The sequence below is a fragment of the Schistocerca cancellata genome, chromosome 5, assembly GCF_023864275.1.
Source record: "Schistocerca cancellata isolate TAMUIC-IGC-003103 chromosome 5, iqSchCanc2.1, whole genome shotgun sequence".
Classification (NCBI taxonomy): Eukaryota; Metazoa; Arthropoda; class Insecta; order Orthoptera; family Acrididae; genus Schistocerca; species Schistocerca cancellata.
In genome coordinates, this window is record NC_064630.1 from 196,620,329 (window position 1) to 196,640,111 (window position 19,783).

Genomic DNA, 19,783 nt, shown 5'->3' on the forward strand with positions numbered 1-19,783 from the left:
ATGAGCAGCCTGCAGGCCATAAACCAATGCTACTCTCGCCAGCCTTTGGTATCTGCTATCCGTGACCTTCTCCCCGCCCTCGGACATGCTGCCTGCTCAGTTGTCTTTCTCTGGGTCACAAGTTGTGTGTGCATCCCAGGGAATGAACTGGCTGTCTGTTTGGCCAGAGGGGCAGATACTTACCCCCCCCCCCCCCCCCCCCCCCTCCGGCCATTCCCTTTCATGATTCCAGGTGCAGATATGCGTATCCACATCAAATCTTTCTTTGGCAAAAAGTGGAATGAAATCTGGTGTGCTACTGCTCTCAGTAATAAACTCTGCACAGTCAAGGAGACTACTGCAGTTTGGCCCTTTTCCACTGTCTTATGCTGTCTATGCATTGGTCATACCAAGCTCAACCATAGTTCTCTCTTGCATAACGAGCCAGCAGCATGATGTGGCTGTGGAGTCAGATTCACAGTATCCCATATATTGGTAGAATGCCTCCTTCTTTTGCCCTATCGTACTAAGTATAGCCTTCCAGATTTCTTTCTTTAATATTAGCAGACAATTCACAGATGGTTGAACTGGTCCTCACTTTCCTCTGTGAAAGTGGTTTTTATTTTCAGGTATAATGTTTTGCTTTACTCCTGGGGCAGGGTCAGGGTAGATGTGGTTGGGGGATCTCTTTGTGTTTTCTAGGTCTGGGACCTATGGCCACTCCCCATGCAAAGACGACTTTTTAATCCCTTTCTACTGTGTGTTTTTTAACTTCCTCATTTTATGGTTTGATCCCTCTGACTGGATTCGTCTATTTTCAGTGGACCCTCTCTCTCTCTTCCACAAGTAACTTTGGAATTGCAGGACTGATAACTTCACCATTTAGTCCTACAACCCCATCAATCAATCAATCCCTTCATTCACCAGAAGTTACTGTATGGGCTTGAGGAGTAATTGACTGGTACTTTGTTGAGGACAAGAGTGGTTGTTCAGTTACAGTGGATTTGGAATGTTATTTGATAATGATAAATGACATTCTGGAGCCAGATTTGTAAAACTTTCGTGGTTATAATGAAACAATATGGTTTCAGAAAGATGGAGCCGCAGCATACACAACCAGTGCATATGTAGTGAGCATTCGTGACATTTTTCCTGGGAAATTGGATCTCCAGAAGGGGTGACATAAATTAGCCCACATACAGTCAGTATTTGAGCCCCATGTATTATTTCTTACAGCGATTTGTCAGATATAGTATATGTCAATAATCTGACTTCTCCGGAGCAATTGAAAGAAAATATCTGTAGTGATGTGGCACCCATCATGCAAAATTTTGTTAATCATTTAAGTTAGTGCCATAGGTTTCATGTCGTCTCATTGTCACTGTAGGCTTGTACTGTGGGAAGCAAGGAGAGGATGTTGTTCGGTGGCCGGTGTCCTCTTTCTAGAACACAACTGCACACATGTATTAACTGGCTTCTTTGTTCATAAGAATAAGGAAGCTACTTAACTTGCGCTAATTGTTGTGATACAAGCCTTACTGCTAGTGAAGTACATGTCCCACTATGCGCACTACTCTGGTTGCTATGTGCTGCCTGAGGCTGAGACTAAGATTGTGTCTGCAAGTTACTGGACTGTGACTGAAAACTCGAGTCAGTGACTCAATGGATGACTTACTATCCCTCTGGACCATGGCGACGATCTAAATACTTGTGGTCAGGAGGGTGTTGGTGCTGCGTGGCCTGAGAGTCTGTTTTTGGTCTCTCTCCTGATAGGTGTGTTGCTTGTACCTACTATCAATCTTCTTGAAACCTCTTTGCCATCGGGTGTGGTTCCGCTGGTGATGGTCTGTCTCGTGGGTGGAAGCGATAGGAGGCGAGAAAGAGTTGCAGTGCCTGTTGCCGCGTGTGGGTGGTGCAAAGAATGTCCATCTGTTGTTCGCAAGTGCGTACAAAGCATTCTGCTGCTCTGTTGGACTGTGGGTGAAATGGAACACTTGTCAGATGATGAATGCTGTTGCCGGCACAGTCACATGAAGTGAAATGTGGTCTGTTGTCTGACAAAAGTACTTCTGGCAAACATTGTATGCAAAATATGGAGGGCAATGCTCGAATGTTGCAGTGTGATGGTGTAGAGTTCATAGGCACTTGGGAACTTGCTACAAGAGTCTACTATTATCAGCCAATGAGTGTTCCAGAATGGTCTTGCAGAGTCTACGTGCTCTTGTTGCCATGGCCAAGCTAAGAATGTCTGTGGTGGAGCGGATTGGTTTTCCGCACATGCCCAACACTGTGATGTCGTCTGTTCAATGTGGGCATCCATGCCATGCCAAGTACAGTGCCATCGCACAAACTTTTTAGTGCGAACAATTCCCCGATGTCCTTGGTGAAGCAAACACACATCCTTTGCAACGCTTTGGGAATAAGCATATGCGATTGTCCATGGTCATTTTGACTTGTCATGTTGAATTGAAAGGTTATGCTGACCTGCAAAATATTGGCGCACAACTGAGTTCTGTTTACTGTTCAATGAACGAGGCCAAGACGTGTGAATGTAATGCAACAAAATATTGAGATTTGGGTCTGCTTTCTTGGCCTGTGCTATTTTTTTGTAGTGCAAGGGAAAAGGTTCCAGCAATTCAGAGTCATGCACATCGATTTGGCAACAAGGTGCGGCAGATGCAGCAAAATCGGTGTGGGCCAATCAGAAGGTGAGATAGGGAGTCTGCATTGTCATGCTTTGCCGTAGGTCAGTACACAGTTTTATACTGATACTGCGAAAGCAACAAAGCCCAGTGTTGCAATTTTTGAGCAGTGTGTGTAGGAACCAGCCTTGACGAATGAAACTAAGACTGCAAAGGCTTTTGATCTGTCACTAAATAGAACTTGCGACCATACAAATAATGATGCAATTTTGTCACACCATACACAAAAGCGAGACCTTCTTTTTCAATTTGAGAATAATTGCACAGAGTTTGAGTGAGCAACTTTGAAGCAAAAGCAATAGGTTTGTTTTGTGCACAAAGTCTGTGTGAAAGTGCAATGCTGATTCCTTAGGAAGAAGTGTCAAATTGCAGAACTACTGACTTGGCTGGATCAAAATGTACTAAACATCTGTCATTAAGCAAAGCATTTTTGAGTTTCTGAAACACATCTGGACAGTTTTCAGTTCACACAAAAAGTATGTTTTTGCAACGCAAGCGATGCTATGGTGCCACTGTCTGAGCGGCATTTGCTAAGAATTGAATGTAGTAAGTCATTTTGCCTAGTACTGACTGTAGTTCAGACATGTTGCGAGGAACAGGCAGCTCATGGATTGCAAACAAATGAGATTGGAGGGGCTGTACACCCTCACTGTTTATCACATGACCTAATTACTATAGTTGAGTTTGAAAAAAGTCCCACTTTTTGAGATGACACTTGAGTCCTGTTTCTGACGCAAATTGGCAATGATGTGTTCCTCCGATGTACGACCTGAGATGACAATATCGTCAAGGTAGTTCAAACAAAATGGCACTCTTGCAGTCAACAGTTGCCAGTTATTTTTAAAAATGGTGGATGCAGAAGCACTGCTGAAGGGCAAACACACATACTTGAACAGTCCTAAGTGTGTATTCACAACAAACACTCTGTTATTCTTGATCCAATGGAATTTGCAAGTAGGCGTCAGGCAAATCTATCTTAGAAAAGTAAGCACCAAGCCTGTCCACAAGTTCCTCAGGTCGGGTTCCAGATAAGTGTCAACTGCTGATTTGGTTGACTGTAGACTTGAAGTCACCACAAATGCGAATGCAACCAAAAGCCTTAGGCAACAAAACGAGAGGACTTGCTCATTAACTAGATTGAATAGGAGCAATTATTCCATTATCTTGTAATTCTTTCCGTTCACTGGATATTTTGTCTCTGTAAGCAATTGGAACAGGGCAGGCCCAGAAAAATTTAGGCTGTGCATCGTCTTTCAATGTATCATGCTGCAAAGCTATTAACTTTTCCCATTTCTTCTGAAAAATAGTTCAGGAAATACTTCAAGCATGCTAGCGACACTGTCTTTTGGTGCAAATGTAGATGTGGAAAGTACATTGTCTCGGATGCTAAAACCAAACAAATCAAAGGCATCTAAACAAAAAATGTTCTCACTGGCTCTGGATTTCAACACAATAAAAATTAACTCTCCGAGTGGGAGATATGTAAGTGGCAGGCAAACTACATGGTCCAAGCACTGAAATTTCCTGTCTGTTGTAAGCAGTGAGGTGCTTGCTAGATTAAGACATGGTGAGTGTAACTGTTCATAAATGTCATGATTAAACAAAGTTACTGAGGCACCTGTGTCTAACTGAAAGTTCACACGATGACCAGCAATTTGTAATAAGACAAACTGATTGTTAGAATGTTGTTGCATAGCACTGGGGCAAGACGGCGGCACAACCTTAACTTTACATTCGCCAGAACCTGTTGTAGGTTTGGAAAACACAATGTTCACTGCACGTGCATGAGCCTGTTTTTTCTGGGAGTGGGCAAAATTGGTGTTTTCATGCTTTTGCAAACAAACTGCTTGGACATGGCCATTTATTTTTTTTCCTCACACTTGCAACACACTGCATTACATGATGGGCAATCCTGTCTTTCATGCCAAGCTGAACACCTAGGAAAAGACTTCTCTAAGTTCACAGGTCTGTTCACCTTTCTACATCGCTGTCCGCACAGCTGTGTACGCACTGTTGCCGTGGCTACTTGGGGCAGTCGCAAGCAAGAGGTGACTCGACTTGGCAGATTGGGGGCCTGGCAAAACTTATTGGCTGCTTTGGCATGCGAATCATATTACTCCAAGATTTGCAACACTTGAGGAAGTGATGGATTAGAGTACTTTAAGATTTGTTCCTGTATTCTACTATCTGGGACATTGAAGGTTATTGCATCCCTAATCATGACATCACTGTAAAAGTTGCCACAACTACTTATTAGTCATGCTCATTAATTCTGTATACCACTGACTGTAAGTCTGTTCAGGCTTTTTCTGCAGGTGAAAGAACTGATATCTGGCCGCAGCTTCTTGGACTTGCTGGTCATCGTACAGCGATTACATTGTCATAACTGAGTTTGTCTCGAGACGCAGTTGGGAATAGTTTTTGAATTAACTTGAACACTGGGGACCCTGCAATGGAAGGAAAGTACCTTGTACACAACGAACTTGACAATGTGCTTGGAACTGTCAGGTATTTGAACCATTCCTCTTCATGTCATTAAATTGTTGGAACATTGGTATGCTGGTCGGCGGCACTTGTTGGGTGGGTCAGTTTCTTTTGGGCAGTCAACGCACCTTCTGCAGACAGTAGTTGTACCATCATTAGTAGGGCAGCAGTTTGTTCCTGAAGCTAAAACGCTTGCGTTAGATCCATCACATTAGCAGCTGAGGTGCGGGTGCAGGGGGTGGGGTAGCCATTGTTTTCACAAATACATTATAGCAAAAAAAAAAAAAAAAAAAAAGCAAAGCCTCTGGGAAGAGAAATTTGATTAGTTCTGCTGCTCTCCTCCTGGAATACATGCAAGAACACAACAAAAATTTAGCAATGAGAAATGAGCACCCTGCAAGCTAAAACACAAGAGAAGCAAGCAAAATCTGCACTGAACTATACTTGTCGCCAGTTTTTGTGTCGTCTCATCACTGTAGGCTTGTACCATGGGAAGCAAGGAGAGGTTGTTGTTTGGTGGCTGGTATCTTCTTTCTATAACACAATTTCACGCATGTATTAACTAGGTTCTTTATTCATAAGAATGTCCGTGGCTCGTGGTCTTGCAGTAGCATTCTCGCTTCCCGCGCACGGGGTCCCAGGTTCAATTCCCAGCGAGGTAGGGATTTTATCTGCATCGAGATGACTGGGTGTTGTGTGTCTTTCATCATCATTTCATCCTCATTCACTCTCAAGTCGCCGTAGTGGCGTTAAAGAACTTGTGGAGCGGGGGCCGAACCGCCCCGTGAGGGGTCTCCCGGCCACCAATGCCATACGCTCATTATTATTCGTAAGAATAAGAGAGCTACTTAACTTAAGCTAGTCGTTGTGGTACAAGCTCTTCCTTAATAGTCCACATTAGCCTCACTTCTGGTGATGTACATGTCCCGCTATGCACACTACTCTGGTCCCTATGTGCTGCCTGAGACTGAAAGTCTGATTGCAACTGCAAGTGACTGGGCTGTGACTGAAAATTTGACTCGGTGACTCACTGGATGACTGACTGGCCCTCTGGTCTGTGGCGGTAGTCTAAATATTGGTGGTCAAGAGGGCGTTGGCACCGTGTTGCCTGTAAGTTTGTTTTTGGCCTCTCTCCTGATAGGTGCGTTGCTTGTGCCTACTATCGATCTTCTTGCAACCTCTTTACCACGTCACTCATGCCATCACAATAGGTGTGTTGGTTTGCATTTAAATGATATTATTTTTCAGAAGTAAATTCCTAAGCTGTATATTTCAATAAAAAAGATTTTGTTGATAGACTTCAACCACTATTTTGTTTTGATACATCAAATATCAATTTTCTTTTGAAACATATTGTAGTTGTTCATTTAAACAAATGGCCCATTTCCGCCCAGAGCAATGAGTGTGTATATTAAGATTTTCGAAGCTAAGACCTGTTACTTAAATATGTATTTTAGATGTTATGTTAGTGATGATGCCTTATAATGTCACCACTCCCATTATGGTCATCTGGTGACTTCCTTGTTACTAAAGCTTTTCTTCTCGAAACCATTCTAAAAATATTGAAGGCAAAGCTAGCTAGCTGTATATTTGAGACCACATCTTTAGGTAATTTCATCCCATAAATAATTCTGTGAATGTTTATCATCACAAGGTGATCTGTTTGGCAGCATCAGTAATATCAGAGACTGGTGACAGTCCGTGTTCTGATCTTAGTAATCCATAGTTTTGTAATTCACAGTTTGATAATAGTTAAAAATAAAATTCCTACATTTCACCATCTGAAGTATTTTTAGTATTCCAGGGCAACATGTATTCTCCAGAAAACACTGTTGGCATTTGAGTATTGCATTTTGTCCGTGTATAGTAGTCTGAAATGGGCAGGGGCTTGCTAGCTGTCGGAAGATCCTATGTTAGGCACATTATGAAGTTTTTCGGGAGATGGCTTTCAGACTGGAAAGAAAGCCAGTTTCCATTCAGTATGTCAAGTGGGGGTGTCTTCTGAGATGTTTAGGATGGCTTGCCTGTGTCTATGGAACCCACATGGTGCAGTGGTCTGCAAGTTGTGGCTCACATCAGCACCAGTGTCATTTGCCACATGCATTTTGAGGCCATCCTTAATTTGCACAGGTGGCTAGTGGAGGTGGTGGAGGCTGCTGACCTAGGACACGGGATGCAAGTGGAGCTCGCAATTTGCAGTGCTTTTCCCATTGTTGACTGTGGTCCTTTGGTTTGGAGCTGAGTGGAGGCTCTCAACCAAAGGCTTCTTCAACTCTGTGAAAGTCTTTGCTGTAGGTTTCCGGATGTGTGCTATCATGTGGGAAATTGTAGGGCACCCTTGACAGTAGGGTTCACTACACAGAGGAAGCAACTACTCCATTAGCAAAGTACTCGCAGGGCGCACATAAGGGTTTTTTAGGCTAGGCAGTAGTTTGAGCTATTCTGATGAACACACACCAGATAATATGTAGCGAAATTGGACCATGTTAAGAGTAAAGACACTTGGACTGTAAAAATTTTATCTGTAAATTGTCAAAGTTCTAATAATTTACTGCCCTCCAGGAAAGTTCTCATGCTCAGGTTATTCTTGGGACAATGAGCTGGCTGAAACCGGAAGTAGAAAGCTCGGAGATATGTAGCGAGTCATGGAATGTACAGGGTTATTACAAATGATTGAAGCAATTTCACAGCTCTACAATAACTTTATTATTTGAGATATTTTCACAATGCTTTGCACACACATACAAAAACTCAAAGTTTTTTTAGGCATTCACAAATGTTCGATATGTGCCCCTTTAGTGATTCGACAGACATCAAGCCGATAATAAAGTTCGTCCCACACTCTGCGCAGCATGTCCCCATCAATGAGTTCGAAAGCATCGTTGATGTGAGCTCGCAGTTCTGGCACGTTTCTTGGCAGAGGTGGTTTAAACACTGAATCTTTCACATAACCCCACAGAAAGAAATCGCATGGGGTTAAGTCGGGAGAGCGTGGAGGCCATGACATGAATTGCTGATCATGATCTCCACCACGACCGCTCTATCGGTTTTCCAATCTCCTGTTTAAGAAATGCCGAACATCATGATGGAAGTGCGGTGGAGCACCATCCTGTTGAAAGATGAAGTAGACGCTGTCGGTCTACAGTTGTGGCATGAGCCACGCGTGAAACTTGCCCGCACGCGTTCAACCGTTTCTTCGCTCACTGCAGGCCGACCCGTTGATTTCCCCTTATAGAGGCATCCAGAAGCTTTAAACTGCGCATACCATCGCCAAATGGAGTTAGCAGTTGGTGGATCTTTGTTGAACATCGTCCTGAAGTGTCGTTGCACTGTTATGACTGTCTGATGTGAGTGCAATTCAAGCACGACATACGCTTTCTCGGCTCCTGTCACCATTTTCTCACTGCGCTCTCGAGCGCTCTGGCGGCAGAAACCTGAAGTGCGGCTTCAGCCGAACAAAACTTTGAGTTTTTCTACGTATCTGTAGTGTGTCGTGACCATATGTCAATGAATGGAGCTACAGTGAATTTATGAAATCGCTTCAATCATTTGTAATAGCCCTGTATATCAGAAAGACAGGCTAGACACCATGTGAGGGGGCGTGTTCATTGCAGTTGACATAAATGTTATCTCTACCTGAATTGAAATTGAGTGTGACAGTGAAGTTATCTGGTCACCTGTAACAGGTCTAGGTTAAATAAAGTTAATTGTTGAATGTTTTTACCTGCCACCCGATTCCTCTGTGTCAGTTTGAGTCATTCAAATAAAGGATACAGGCAGCAGCTTGTAAATACCCAGATCATGCAGGTGACTTCTGTGTACAAGAAGTATAAAAGAACACGCCTGCAAAATTACAGACTGAACATTGGTTGCTGTAGAATTCTTGAACATGTCCTGAGTTTGAATACAATACATTTCCTTGAGAGCAAGAGCTTTTGCCCATGAATTGGCATGGTTTTAGGCAGCATCATATACTGCGAACAATGGATGAAGGCCAACAGGCATATTCCTAGGTTTCTGAAAAGTATTTGACGCAGTGCCCCGCTGTATATGTTAACAAAGATAAGAGTGTATGGAAAAGGTTCCTGGAATATGTGACTAGCTCGAAGACTTCTTGAGTAATAGAACCCAGTGCATTGTACTCGACGTTGGGTGTTCATCAGAGATGAGGGTATCATCAGGAGTGCCCCAGTGGAGTGTGATAGGACCGCTATTATTTTCTATATACATAAGTGATGTAGTAGACATGGTGTGCAGCAATCTGCAGTTGTTTGTTGTTGATGCTGTGGTGTATGGAAAGCAGTTATAATTGAGTTACTAGGAATATACAGGATGATAAAATTTGTAGTTGGTGTGATGATTGGCAGCTAACTATAAATGTAGAAAAATGTAAGTTAATGCAGATGATTGGGGAAAAACCATACCCATAATGAAACTTCATGGCAGATTAAAACTGTGTGCCCGACCGAGACTCGAACTCGGGACCTTTGCCTTTCGCGGGCAAGTGCTCTACCAACTGAGCTACCGAAGCACGACTCACGCCCGGTACTCACAATTTACTTCTGCCAGTGCCTCGTCTCCTACCTTCCAAACTTTACAGAAGCTCTCCTGCGAATCTTGCAGAACTAGCACTCCTGAAAGAAAGGATATTGCAGAGACATGGCTTAGCCACAGCCTGGGGATGTTTCCAGAATGAGATTTTCACTCTGCAGCGGAGTGTGCGCTGATATGAAACTTCCTGGCAGATTAAAACTGTGTGCCCGACCGAGACTCGAAATCGGGACCTTTGCCTTTCGCGGGCAAGTGCTCTACGAACTGAGCTACCGAAGCACGACTCATGCCCAGTACTCACAGCTTTACATCTGCCAGTGCCTCGTCTCCTACCTTCCAAACTTTACAGAAGCTCTCCTGTGAACCTTGCAGAACTAGCACTCCTGAAAGAAAGGATATTGCGGAGACATGGCTTAGCCACAGCGTGGGGGATGTTTCTAGAATGAGATTTGGAAGGTAGGAGACGAGGCAGTGGCAGAAGTAAAGCTGTGAGTACCGGGCGTGAGTCATGCTTCGGTAGCTCAGTTGGTAGAGCACTTGCACGCGAAAGGCAAAGGTCCCGAGTTTGAGTCTCGGTCGGGCACACAGTTTTAATCTGCCAGGAAGTTTCATATCAGCGCACACTCCGCTGCATAGTGAAAATCTCATTCTGCATACCCATAATGTTTGAATACAGCATTGGTAGTTGCTGCTTCACACAGTCACATCATTTAAATATCTGGGTGTGACATTGCGAAGCAATGTGAAGTGGGACGAACACGTGAGAGTTGTTAAGAGGAAGGCAGATGATTGACTTATTGTATTGGGAGAATTTAGGAAAGTGTTATTCTCTTGCACTGTTAGAATGTTTGAGATCTGCACAGGGTAGGATTAAGGGAAGACATCGAAGCAATTCGGAGGCATGCTGCTAGAGTTCGTACTGTTAGGTTCAAACAGCACGTAAGTACTGAACTTAAATGGGAATCTCTGGAGAGAATGCGTTGTTCTTTTTGACCGATACTATTGATAAAATTAGAGAATAGCATTTGAAGCTGACTGCAGAAAATTCTGCTGCTGCCAACATACATTTTGCGCAAGGAGCGCAAAGATAAGATTCGAGAAATTAGGGCTTGTATTGAGGCATACAGCTGGTTGTTTTCCCCTCTTTCTATTTGTGAGTGGAACAGGAAAGGAAATATCTGGTAGTGGTGTAGGGTATCCTCCGCCATGCATTGTACAGTGGATTTCGGAGTATGTTTGTAGATGTAGATTTAGAAATGGGTTTAGGAGTTAACAGGCTGCTCCTTAAACAGATAGTAAAAGGAACTGCTACATGCATGACAGAACTTAGCTTTATATAGCCTAAACTTCTAAAAACGGTTTTGTACCACTCTCATGATTTGCTTCTTCTTCTTTTATTTCATTTTATCTATTTCCTTTTTATCACAAACCTTTTCCTCACTATTCTTTCACCAAGTTAATCACTGTTGCAGCCATATCTGTAATGGAGGTAAAAGTAAACCTGCATTCTCAGTGCAGCTTACGGCTCAGAATGTGCTGTGTTTCTAATAATAAATATGGTGTGCAGTTTTTATACATAATCATATGTACTGCCCATTAACGTGCCTCTAATGGTCATTTCAAGCTTACATGTGTGCTTGTTGTCACTTCACAGTAACCAGGGTTGTCAGTGGGGGAAGTTGCCTGTCAAATTGTACAACTTGTTGACATCTTTCAAATATTCAGTAAGATGTGCTGTGCAGTGGTTGCCACAGTAAACAACGCTAGCTGAACACCATTATCTACAAATTATTGCTCATAAGTACGCAAGGAAAGTGCAACAGAACTGCCTGCTTAGTTTTTAGAGGCAACTGAGAATGTGTGTTGACCCAGATTGCATGCAGCCATCTTGACATGATTAATTTTGTTTCTAAGTATCCATTATGAACAACACAAACCCTCCAGCTGTGTGTTGTGCCTCAAGTGTGTTCAAGGGAATACTTGGAATGGGACCTGGATCAATGTCTTGAGCTATCCTCACCAGTGAGTGCAGCATTTGTCTAATGACTGACTATGGTAGAAGAAAAGTGTGGAGTTGTGCAGACAACAGTGCACATCTTGAGTATAGTCACACTGGCTCAGCATGGAAGTGAGTCTCTTATGTTTTGGGCCAGGATCATATCATCTCTCATCACTATTGATGGTAATTTGAGAGCAGTACTATATAGGGATACAATCCTTCAACCTGTTGTCTGGTCCTACAGTCAACCATTCTGCAATAGGTTCATCTTTCAAGGCAATGTATTATCACACTGTGCACATTTCATGGACACCTTCCTCCAATAAGCAGCAATCAAGAGAATAAAATGATCTAGAATATCTGACTGAGCACATGTAGAACCAGTTGAAACTTAATACAACATTGCAGGAACCCTCCTCACACAATAAATGATGTCAAGAAGGACATTGCTAGATTGAGATAGGCTTGAGCAACAATGTCTTGACCACCTTGTGCACTGCAAGCAAAGAAGAATCAAAGTAGATTACAATGGAAGGGCTGGTGTAATGTCACCAGCAGCAGATTGTTTTTACAAATGTGAAGAAGATATGCACTTCCGAAAAGATTGCATTTATTTTGACTGTTACTTTGTTTTTGTTTTGCAGTTGTTATTCTTTAAGTTTCATAAGAAGTGTTCTTTCTTTCTTCCTTCCTTCCTTCCTTCCTTCCTTCCCAGAAATCTAAACCCAGGTTAATTCAAGTGGAACATTTTCTGAGCAGTTTATGTGCAAAGAATTCAATTAATAAGTTCACTGTTTTCTCCTGTGTAGCATTTCCTTTGACATTACAAGGATGTAACGTATTTTTCTCTCTGTCCTTTTCCAGGATGCAGTGTGTTCCAGAAGCAGCTCAAATCTATGAAAATCGGCGAAAAAGAATATAAGTACTATGATTTACCAAGCCTGTCTCCCAGTTATGGTAAGTCGTCCGTGCTTTATGTAACTATCTTAATTTTATAATTTTTATTATTATTTGTTTAGCAAAGAAGTGAAATGTTTAACACAGTACTAGCGTGGTCTGTACAGATGGACGAGGGAACCCAGACTCCATTAGAGTGCCTCTTTTGGTTTAGATTCAGCAATGGCATCTTTCAGTTGGATCTGTGATCTAATAGTCAGTTATCATTCTTACTCGACCTTAGAATTATTCACTTCTCTGTCTTCAGCTCAGTGGGATACTCTTTCGGACTTCAACCACCTCCTGTACCTTCTTGAAAAGGTAGTCCACAAGACAACACCATCTCACAAGCAACGTTTCAAGTGCGAAGTCACAAAAGCCCAGTGATGTTTACGATGTTAGATGCCCCCACGTATTGTCTACCATGCAACCACAATATTGGCTGCTAATGGCATCAGGATGGACTAGAGATACAGTTGTGAGCACAGCACAAGGCTACAAAGTGTAGTTGAACGTCTTAATCAACGAGTATTTCGCTACAGTGCTAGTGGTGCTGATGCAAAGCAGAGCAATAGGAACAGTAAACGAAGCGAACATTGCATTATATCTAAAACAGCAGTTGCTGTAGTGGACATTTCATGAGAAAGGAATCGAAGGAATTTCTCAGGGTGGGAAAGAAGTGCCAGGTGAAATGTTAGAGTTTTTGCAAGATAAGTCAGTGGACTGTGTGGTGTCGTATACGCTCAACTGTGCGGTCAGTGTACGTACGGAGTACGTTGATAACAATACATGCTTAGCAAGTGAATGTGATACTGAAATACGTGTCGAGCCATGTAGTTCATCATCTCTATCAGATAGAGAGCCACAAATCCCACCTCCAGTGAAATGCAATAAAGGACAAACTTTGTCCAAAGAGCGGGTACTAAATGTAATTATGTACATGGAAGACCATCCATTGCATAGAAAATAAAAATTATGAACATATTTTTAATAGGTCTGCATCAATATAAAAATGTAGTGCACAAGAAACACTGCTGATATTCAAGAGAGGACAAAGTGTACTTCTTATAAAAACTGGTGTTTGGACATTTCAAGGATGTTGGATACAATTTACAGGATGTGCATGACAGTTACCGACTATGACCTACTATGCTATGCACATAAAATTGTGCATGACGTACATAGTCATTTCAAGGGAGCAGTGGATGATTGCATAATTTCAGTCAGTGCAACAGAATTGAAAGATGTGAGATAATGAAATTTTAAAGTATCAACTGGAATATGCACAGCAGGCTGCAGAATTGTCCTGAAAATTTGTGGATGAGATAAACAAACTTATCCCGTTGTTCATTAAGGAATTTGTTTTAGACTCCGACCAGTCAGGATTTGAAGAGGAAAGGCATATGAAACTAATCCTGGAAATTGGAGGTACCATGAGTTGTATCAAGATTATTTAACATCAATGCGTTAAAGCATTTGTATCAAATTACCTCAAATGTTAACCTGGTTGGAAAATTAGCTGTAAAGTTATTTATTGTGCTGCGAGAAGTTTAAGTGCTCTGCCCTGTATGATCCTTTCTTGTGTGCGTGGTTTTGCAAGGGCAGTAGGGAATATTTGTCATGGCAAGCAAGGATGGAAAAATCGGTGTGAGAGAACTTCAGCTATGTATGAACACTGCTTTTGGCAAATAGCTGGTGAGAATAATTTGCATTTGCTTGATTCCTGGTCTGCGTATAAAAATTATACTTGTTTAGAGCAAGCTAACCTTCCTGAAAATAGTGTGACATGGCAGTTCATATCCCGTGCCTACAAAACATATTATCACAATATCTGCAGTTTGCCTGCTTAGCTGTGTTGTAACGTGCTTACCTCCCATGCACAGGACCCAGGTTCGATTCCCAGCCGGGTTGGAGATTTTCTCCACTCGGGGACTGGGTGTGGTGTTGTCCTCATCATCATTTCATCCTCATCATTGGCAGCAAGTTGCTCAATGTGGCGCCGACTGAAATAAGACTTGCACTTGGCGGCCAAACCTGAATGGTACCTCATCGCCAACAATGTCATACGATCATTTCATACAATATCTGCAACTATGCCTTCAAGGATAGCCATAAGCTCCATGACAGACTTCAGCATTTGGCTGCACGAAGTGGATACCCAGCAGAACAACTCGCGTGATTTGTAACTCTCAAGCAGTTCATCTTCAGTCTTGATTGTGTGAACCTTTGTGTTCACTGAGGCACACCGTTTTTCACCCGGTGTTCATGGTGTGTATAAGAATACAGTTAATTTGGCATGAGAGAAAGGTATGACAGTAGTATTATAATCAGCAGCACCTATCGATTGGTAAAGTTTTTCCTTTTACGCAAACACCATGCGGGACAGAACGATAGGTACTGCTTTCAGTTGTCTGCAACATGAGCTAGAAATAGTCAGTCTTGAAAGCTCTCATCCTATATTGATGATAATTGCCTCTTCTCTCTCATAGTATGACAGTGCCAATGATGGTGTGATGGTCATCTTCTTGAAGATTATTCTCATGCATCTGAAGATTTGCTGCAATGGTTCATGGTGTGCATAGAGGGGGACACTTTTACTTGAAGCTTGTAGAAAACAAAATACTTTTCTTTCACGAGTTATCCACCTTTCAATTGTTAGACACACAGAGGACAAAAATGTGTCTGTAAACTATGGCAGACGAGAACAAAGAGGTGTGTTTAGGCATTAAAACAAGAGATGTTGTAAAAATTTTAAAGGTATATTGTTTTTAATTTTTCTGTCACCCTCTCAGATTACATTAATGTGGTGTAATACATATTAATATATCTTTGGCACATACAACTGTCATCTGTATGAATTTGTCTATTCAGTTAAACCTTCTAGGTACCTACAGAGATGCAAGTTTTTGTTTTGAATATTTCTTGAACGTCAACAACGCACATTTTGTGAAGTGTAATACATACATCCCATAGAAGATTGATGTTTGCTCCTCCTGGACGCTCATTTGCTGTTGCCCTCTTGATGCACATGGCGACTCGTTAACAGCTAATATTTTTCTTGTTATTGCTAATACAGAACTTTCAAATGAGCCTTACTAAAGATTGAACTTACAACCTTGCATTCAAGGGGTTCCTTGTTAGTTTAGTATGCATATGGGAACAGCTCCTCCATTATGTCATATAGGCCTGGCCACACTTCCTGGAGACTCTCACTCTTTCATGAACACTTGTGTGGAGACCAAAGGGCACTGAGCAATTGTAACATTTCTTCTTATTCCATAGCACAACAACACCCACCTCCTTCTGACTAACATTCCCCTATGATCCTTAAACCAATATGGCTTCCTTGATCGAGACTAAGCCTGTGAAAGGACTCAGATTTTATTGATTCTGCCGTCCCCTTAGATTACATCACATCACCATTTCTGGCTAATCAATTACAGTCCGTGTTAATTGGTTAACCCTCAGCTTTTCAAATTTTTTTCTCAGTGGCTTAGGCTGTGCAAGCAAGCTCGGCCAACATACCGTATGACCAACTGAATGCTGTTTCACCTTGTTTATCTAGTGTTCAGGCAACATATAAGTGCCCAGAATGCAGCATGGTAGCTAATCTGTAGTAGTGGGGTTGTGCATGTGCGCACTCTTAATTCCTTGCTGTGTAAGACCGTGTGTTCATTGCACTTAAGACATGAGGAGTCTGTGGTAGTCCTTGCTGAGGTGGCCAGGCAGCCATAGGGGGAAGCCAGGGTTAAAAGGGTAGTGTCAAGGTGGACAACATATAGTTACAGGTCAGGCAATACAATGCAGAGAGATAAAACTCCAAGACATTTTGTTCCTCAGCTACACAATGAGAGGAAAGCGGATTTGAAACGAGAAGAAACGTATGCTACATAATACTTGGTCTGTCCTAGAACATCGGGCAGATCCTTCATGTGTACAAAACCCTAATTCTTTGTAGAACAACTTGAAGACAAGTATAATGAAATCCCCTCAGTATAGAAAGTTACCCATATTAGTCAAAACATAATCTTTGTCTCAATATGTCTCTGTGCTGTTTGCATATATCAAACTCGTTGACATACTGTTCAGTTACATCTCAGAAGGGGGTGCGGTTCATTGCAACCTTATACTCCAGACAGAGAAGATTTATGGACCAATTTAGAAAGGTGGGTATTTTATTCCATCCTCTGTGTTCAATGAGACTCGAAAAGGTATCAGAACAAATGCTGGAGCATTCAACCTGACCTTGGAAGATGACTCACTTTTGGAGTGAGAGAAATTAAGTCAATTGACGTGAAGTCACACACATGTACCATCTCGTAGCACGTGAATCTGGTCACAAGTCATTAGGCTACACAAATCGCTGAATATGTTGAGACTGTGGACAGCCATTACATGAGAACTCTGTGTGAAAAGCACCACTTCGCATTGACTGTGCGTAGGATCATTCTGCCCCACACACTGCACGTGGCAGATAATTTAAAAAAAGTGTGAAATAAAAGATTACAAAATCTTCAGCTTACTACCATCTGTTGCATCTCGGGTGGAATAGAGATGTGTTCATCCCATACTCATAAAAAAAATCTTGAACAAATAGCAACTAATAGCAACTAATAAACCACCTACAATGAAAACAAGTACTCATTCCACCCTCATAACGCCAAGTCCCACTGCCGTCCCAGGTATGTTCCATCAGAGAAAAGAAAGGATTGTCTCCCATATTACCCATTCCCCACCAACTGTGTGTACCGAAAGAGAGGAGTAACCTCCGTGATACCTGCTCCCACCTTACAAACCACCAGCACCTAATCCGCTTGTCAACAGCCACTGGCTGGAAGCGGCTCAGGCAATGGACAATACGTTGACTTGTTTATATCTTGTTAAGGCAGTTCTCAGCTTGTGAATATTGTATAAAATGCATGGTGCACAAATGCTGTCTTTATTTTTATTTTATTCCAACTGGTTTCTGTCATAAACCATTTTCATGGTTCTGTATGAAATAAGGAACAAGTCGTGTCAAAATGCAGAAAGGAAATGACTTGCATGGTCACAAGATTATTGTGAATGTAACAGAAAAATTACTTTTGTCGAAAAATTAATTGGCAACCAATACTACATATCAAACTAAAAGTATTGTTCATTTAAAACATTACAGGTAGGCCAGTGACACCTCCGTGAAGAATAAGCAACTGAAGTGAACCAACACAAGACATACGCTGGCATTAAAGGGTCTAAACTCATAGTAAACAATTCAAAGACTAAGGACTACAAAGATGTAAATTCATATCCTGTATGAAGAGAGCACTAAACATACATCTTTTAACAAACATGTATTCCATCCAAACATTTTGAAGAAGACAAAGTAATAAACATTTCAAATTACATTACATAAGGGTTTTTTCTTTTACATGCTTAATTACTCTAAGATAACATCTTTTGTCCTAATAAAGAGTACAGAGTAATACAGTAAAATAAAACAGTTATCAGAATGGGGCAAATGCTATGCAGGAAATATTTATTTTATGCTAATGTAAGCTCTTCTCCTCCCCCCCCCCTCCAATTCCACTCCCTTGACAGCTCACCACTCTTTGGTGAGTACATGCTTGGCTATCACAGGACCCCCAGCCTTTGCAGAGCTACCTCCCTTTCTGTGCTGCATGTCTATCCTGCTCTTATTCTTTTGTCCTCTCCCCTTGGGGCTTAGCCATATGCCTTCTTCGGGCATAAAAAAACTGTGTGTGGATTCTTTCCGTCCACCCATCTTTCTTTCTCTGTCCTTCCTTTTCTTACCCTTCCTGCACTTTGATGTTTGAGATCTCTTTTTCTTGTTTCTTCCTGTGCATTCCTGAAGGCCTGCTCTTGCATTCTATGTGTAAAAGGTGACTGGGTAACATGTAATTCCCAGTCATGGTCGACAAGCAGGGCTTCTGTGGACTCACTGGTAAAGGCCAGACCCAGGAAGTGGTGATTGCCTGAGCTGGTACCTTCTTATATGCTGATTGGGCCCTCTGTCTCGAGTCTGGGAGGTGTGACCTGAGGTGTGGACAGTCACATATGGCAATTGTGGGGGATTTCTCTGCAGTGAATTTCTTATCTAAGGGTGTAAATGGACTGAGATGAAAGAATCGATGCCTCTCCAGGCTGCACCCCAATACCTTCTGGTGTCACATACGGAAGATCGTGACAATTTGACGACAGTTAATCCACTTATTATTTGGAAGTGTGTAGATGCCATTGCCAGTCCTGCAAACTCCTGCTCTTGGTTGCACAATGGGACCTCGCAATTGGAGACATATAGTAAGGTGTGGGATGCGTCACCAATAGCCTCTCCCACACAAATGTCAACCTCTCCGGCACGTGGTATCCCCTGCTACGCTAACGAGGCTCTGGCGACCGAGTTTCTCCCGGGATAAGGAGAACCCTCTACTAAGTCAACGACCTTCTAGAAGGGCGGATGAGCTGGTAGAGCAAGGGCACCCTCTTGTCCTTGGAGTGAGAAATCACTCCTAAAGACGGAAGAATCACCAAGGGTGGTCAACGGCATAGGATGCTGAAGGCAACGGGAAACCACAGCATTAAAGATCCAATGGATATCCCCAGGAAAACTCATCATGGCAGGGTTCAATGTCAAATTATCCGGAGTTTCAACTCCCCCACTCGGATCTCCGGGGGGGAGAGCCTTGAACAATACCACAAGTAAATACAAAAATAATGCAACAATAGCAACTTGGAATGTAAGATCATTATACCAACCAGGCAAAGTAAATAATGTTATACAAGAAATGAAACGCCTAAAAATTAACATTTTGGGTGTAAGTGAAACAAGATGGCCTGACTCAGGAGAAATGACCATTGACAACATGAAAGTATATTACTCGGGAAATTCTGATAGCCAGCACAGGAATGGGGTAGGAATAATTTTAGATGAGTATGCTAGTAAATCTGTCAAAAGTATTTTACCAATCTCAGATAGAGTAATCAGTCTACATTTACAAACGAAACAAACAAATATTAATTTAATCCAAATCTATGCTCCAACAGCCGACAAAGACCAAGAAGAAATATGAAAATTTTATGAAGAATTAACACAAGCAATAGGAACCTCAAAAAGCAGAGACATTATTATCATCAT

General features: G+C 42.1%; 1 protein-coding gene across 1 annotated transcript in view; it reads left to right on the forward strand.

Moving 5' to 3' along the window:
- LOC126187305 (cytoplasmic aconitate hydratase-like) overlaps positions 1-19,783 on the forward strand; it is a 311,989-nt gene that overhangs the window by 31,379 nt on the left and 260,827 nt on the right. The window contains exon 2 of the mRNA XM_049928298.1: positions 12,580-12,672. Within this exon, the coding sequence (XP_049784255.1) occupies positions 12,580-12,672 (93 nt within the window). The remainder of the gene's footprint in view (positions 1-12,579; positions 12,673-19,783) is intronic.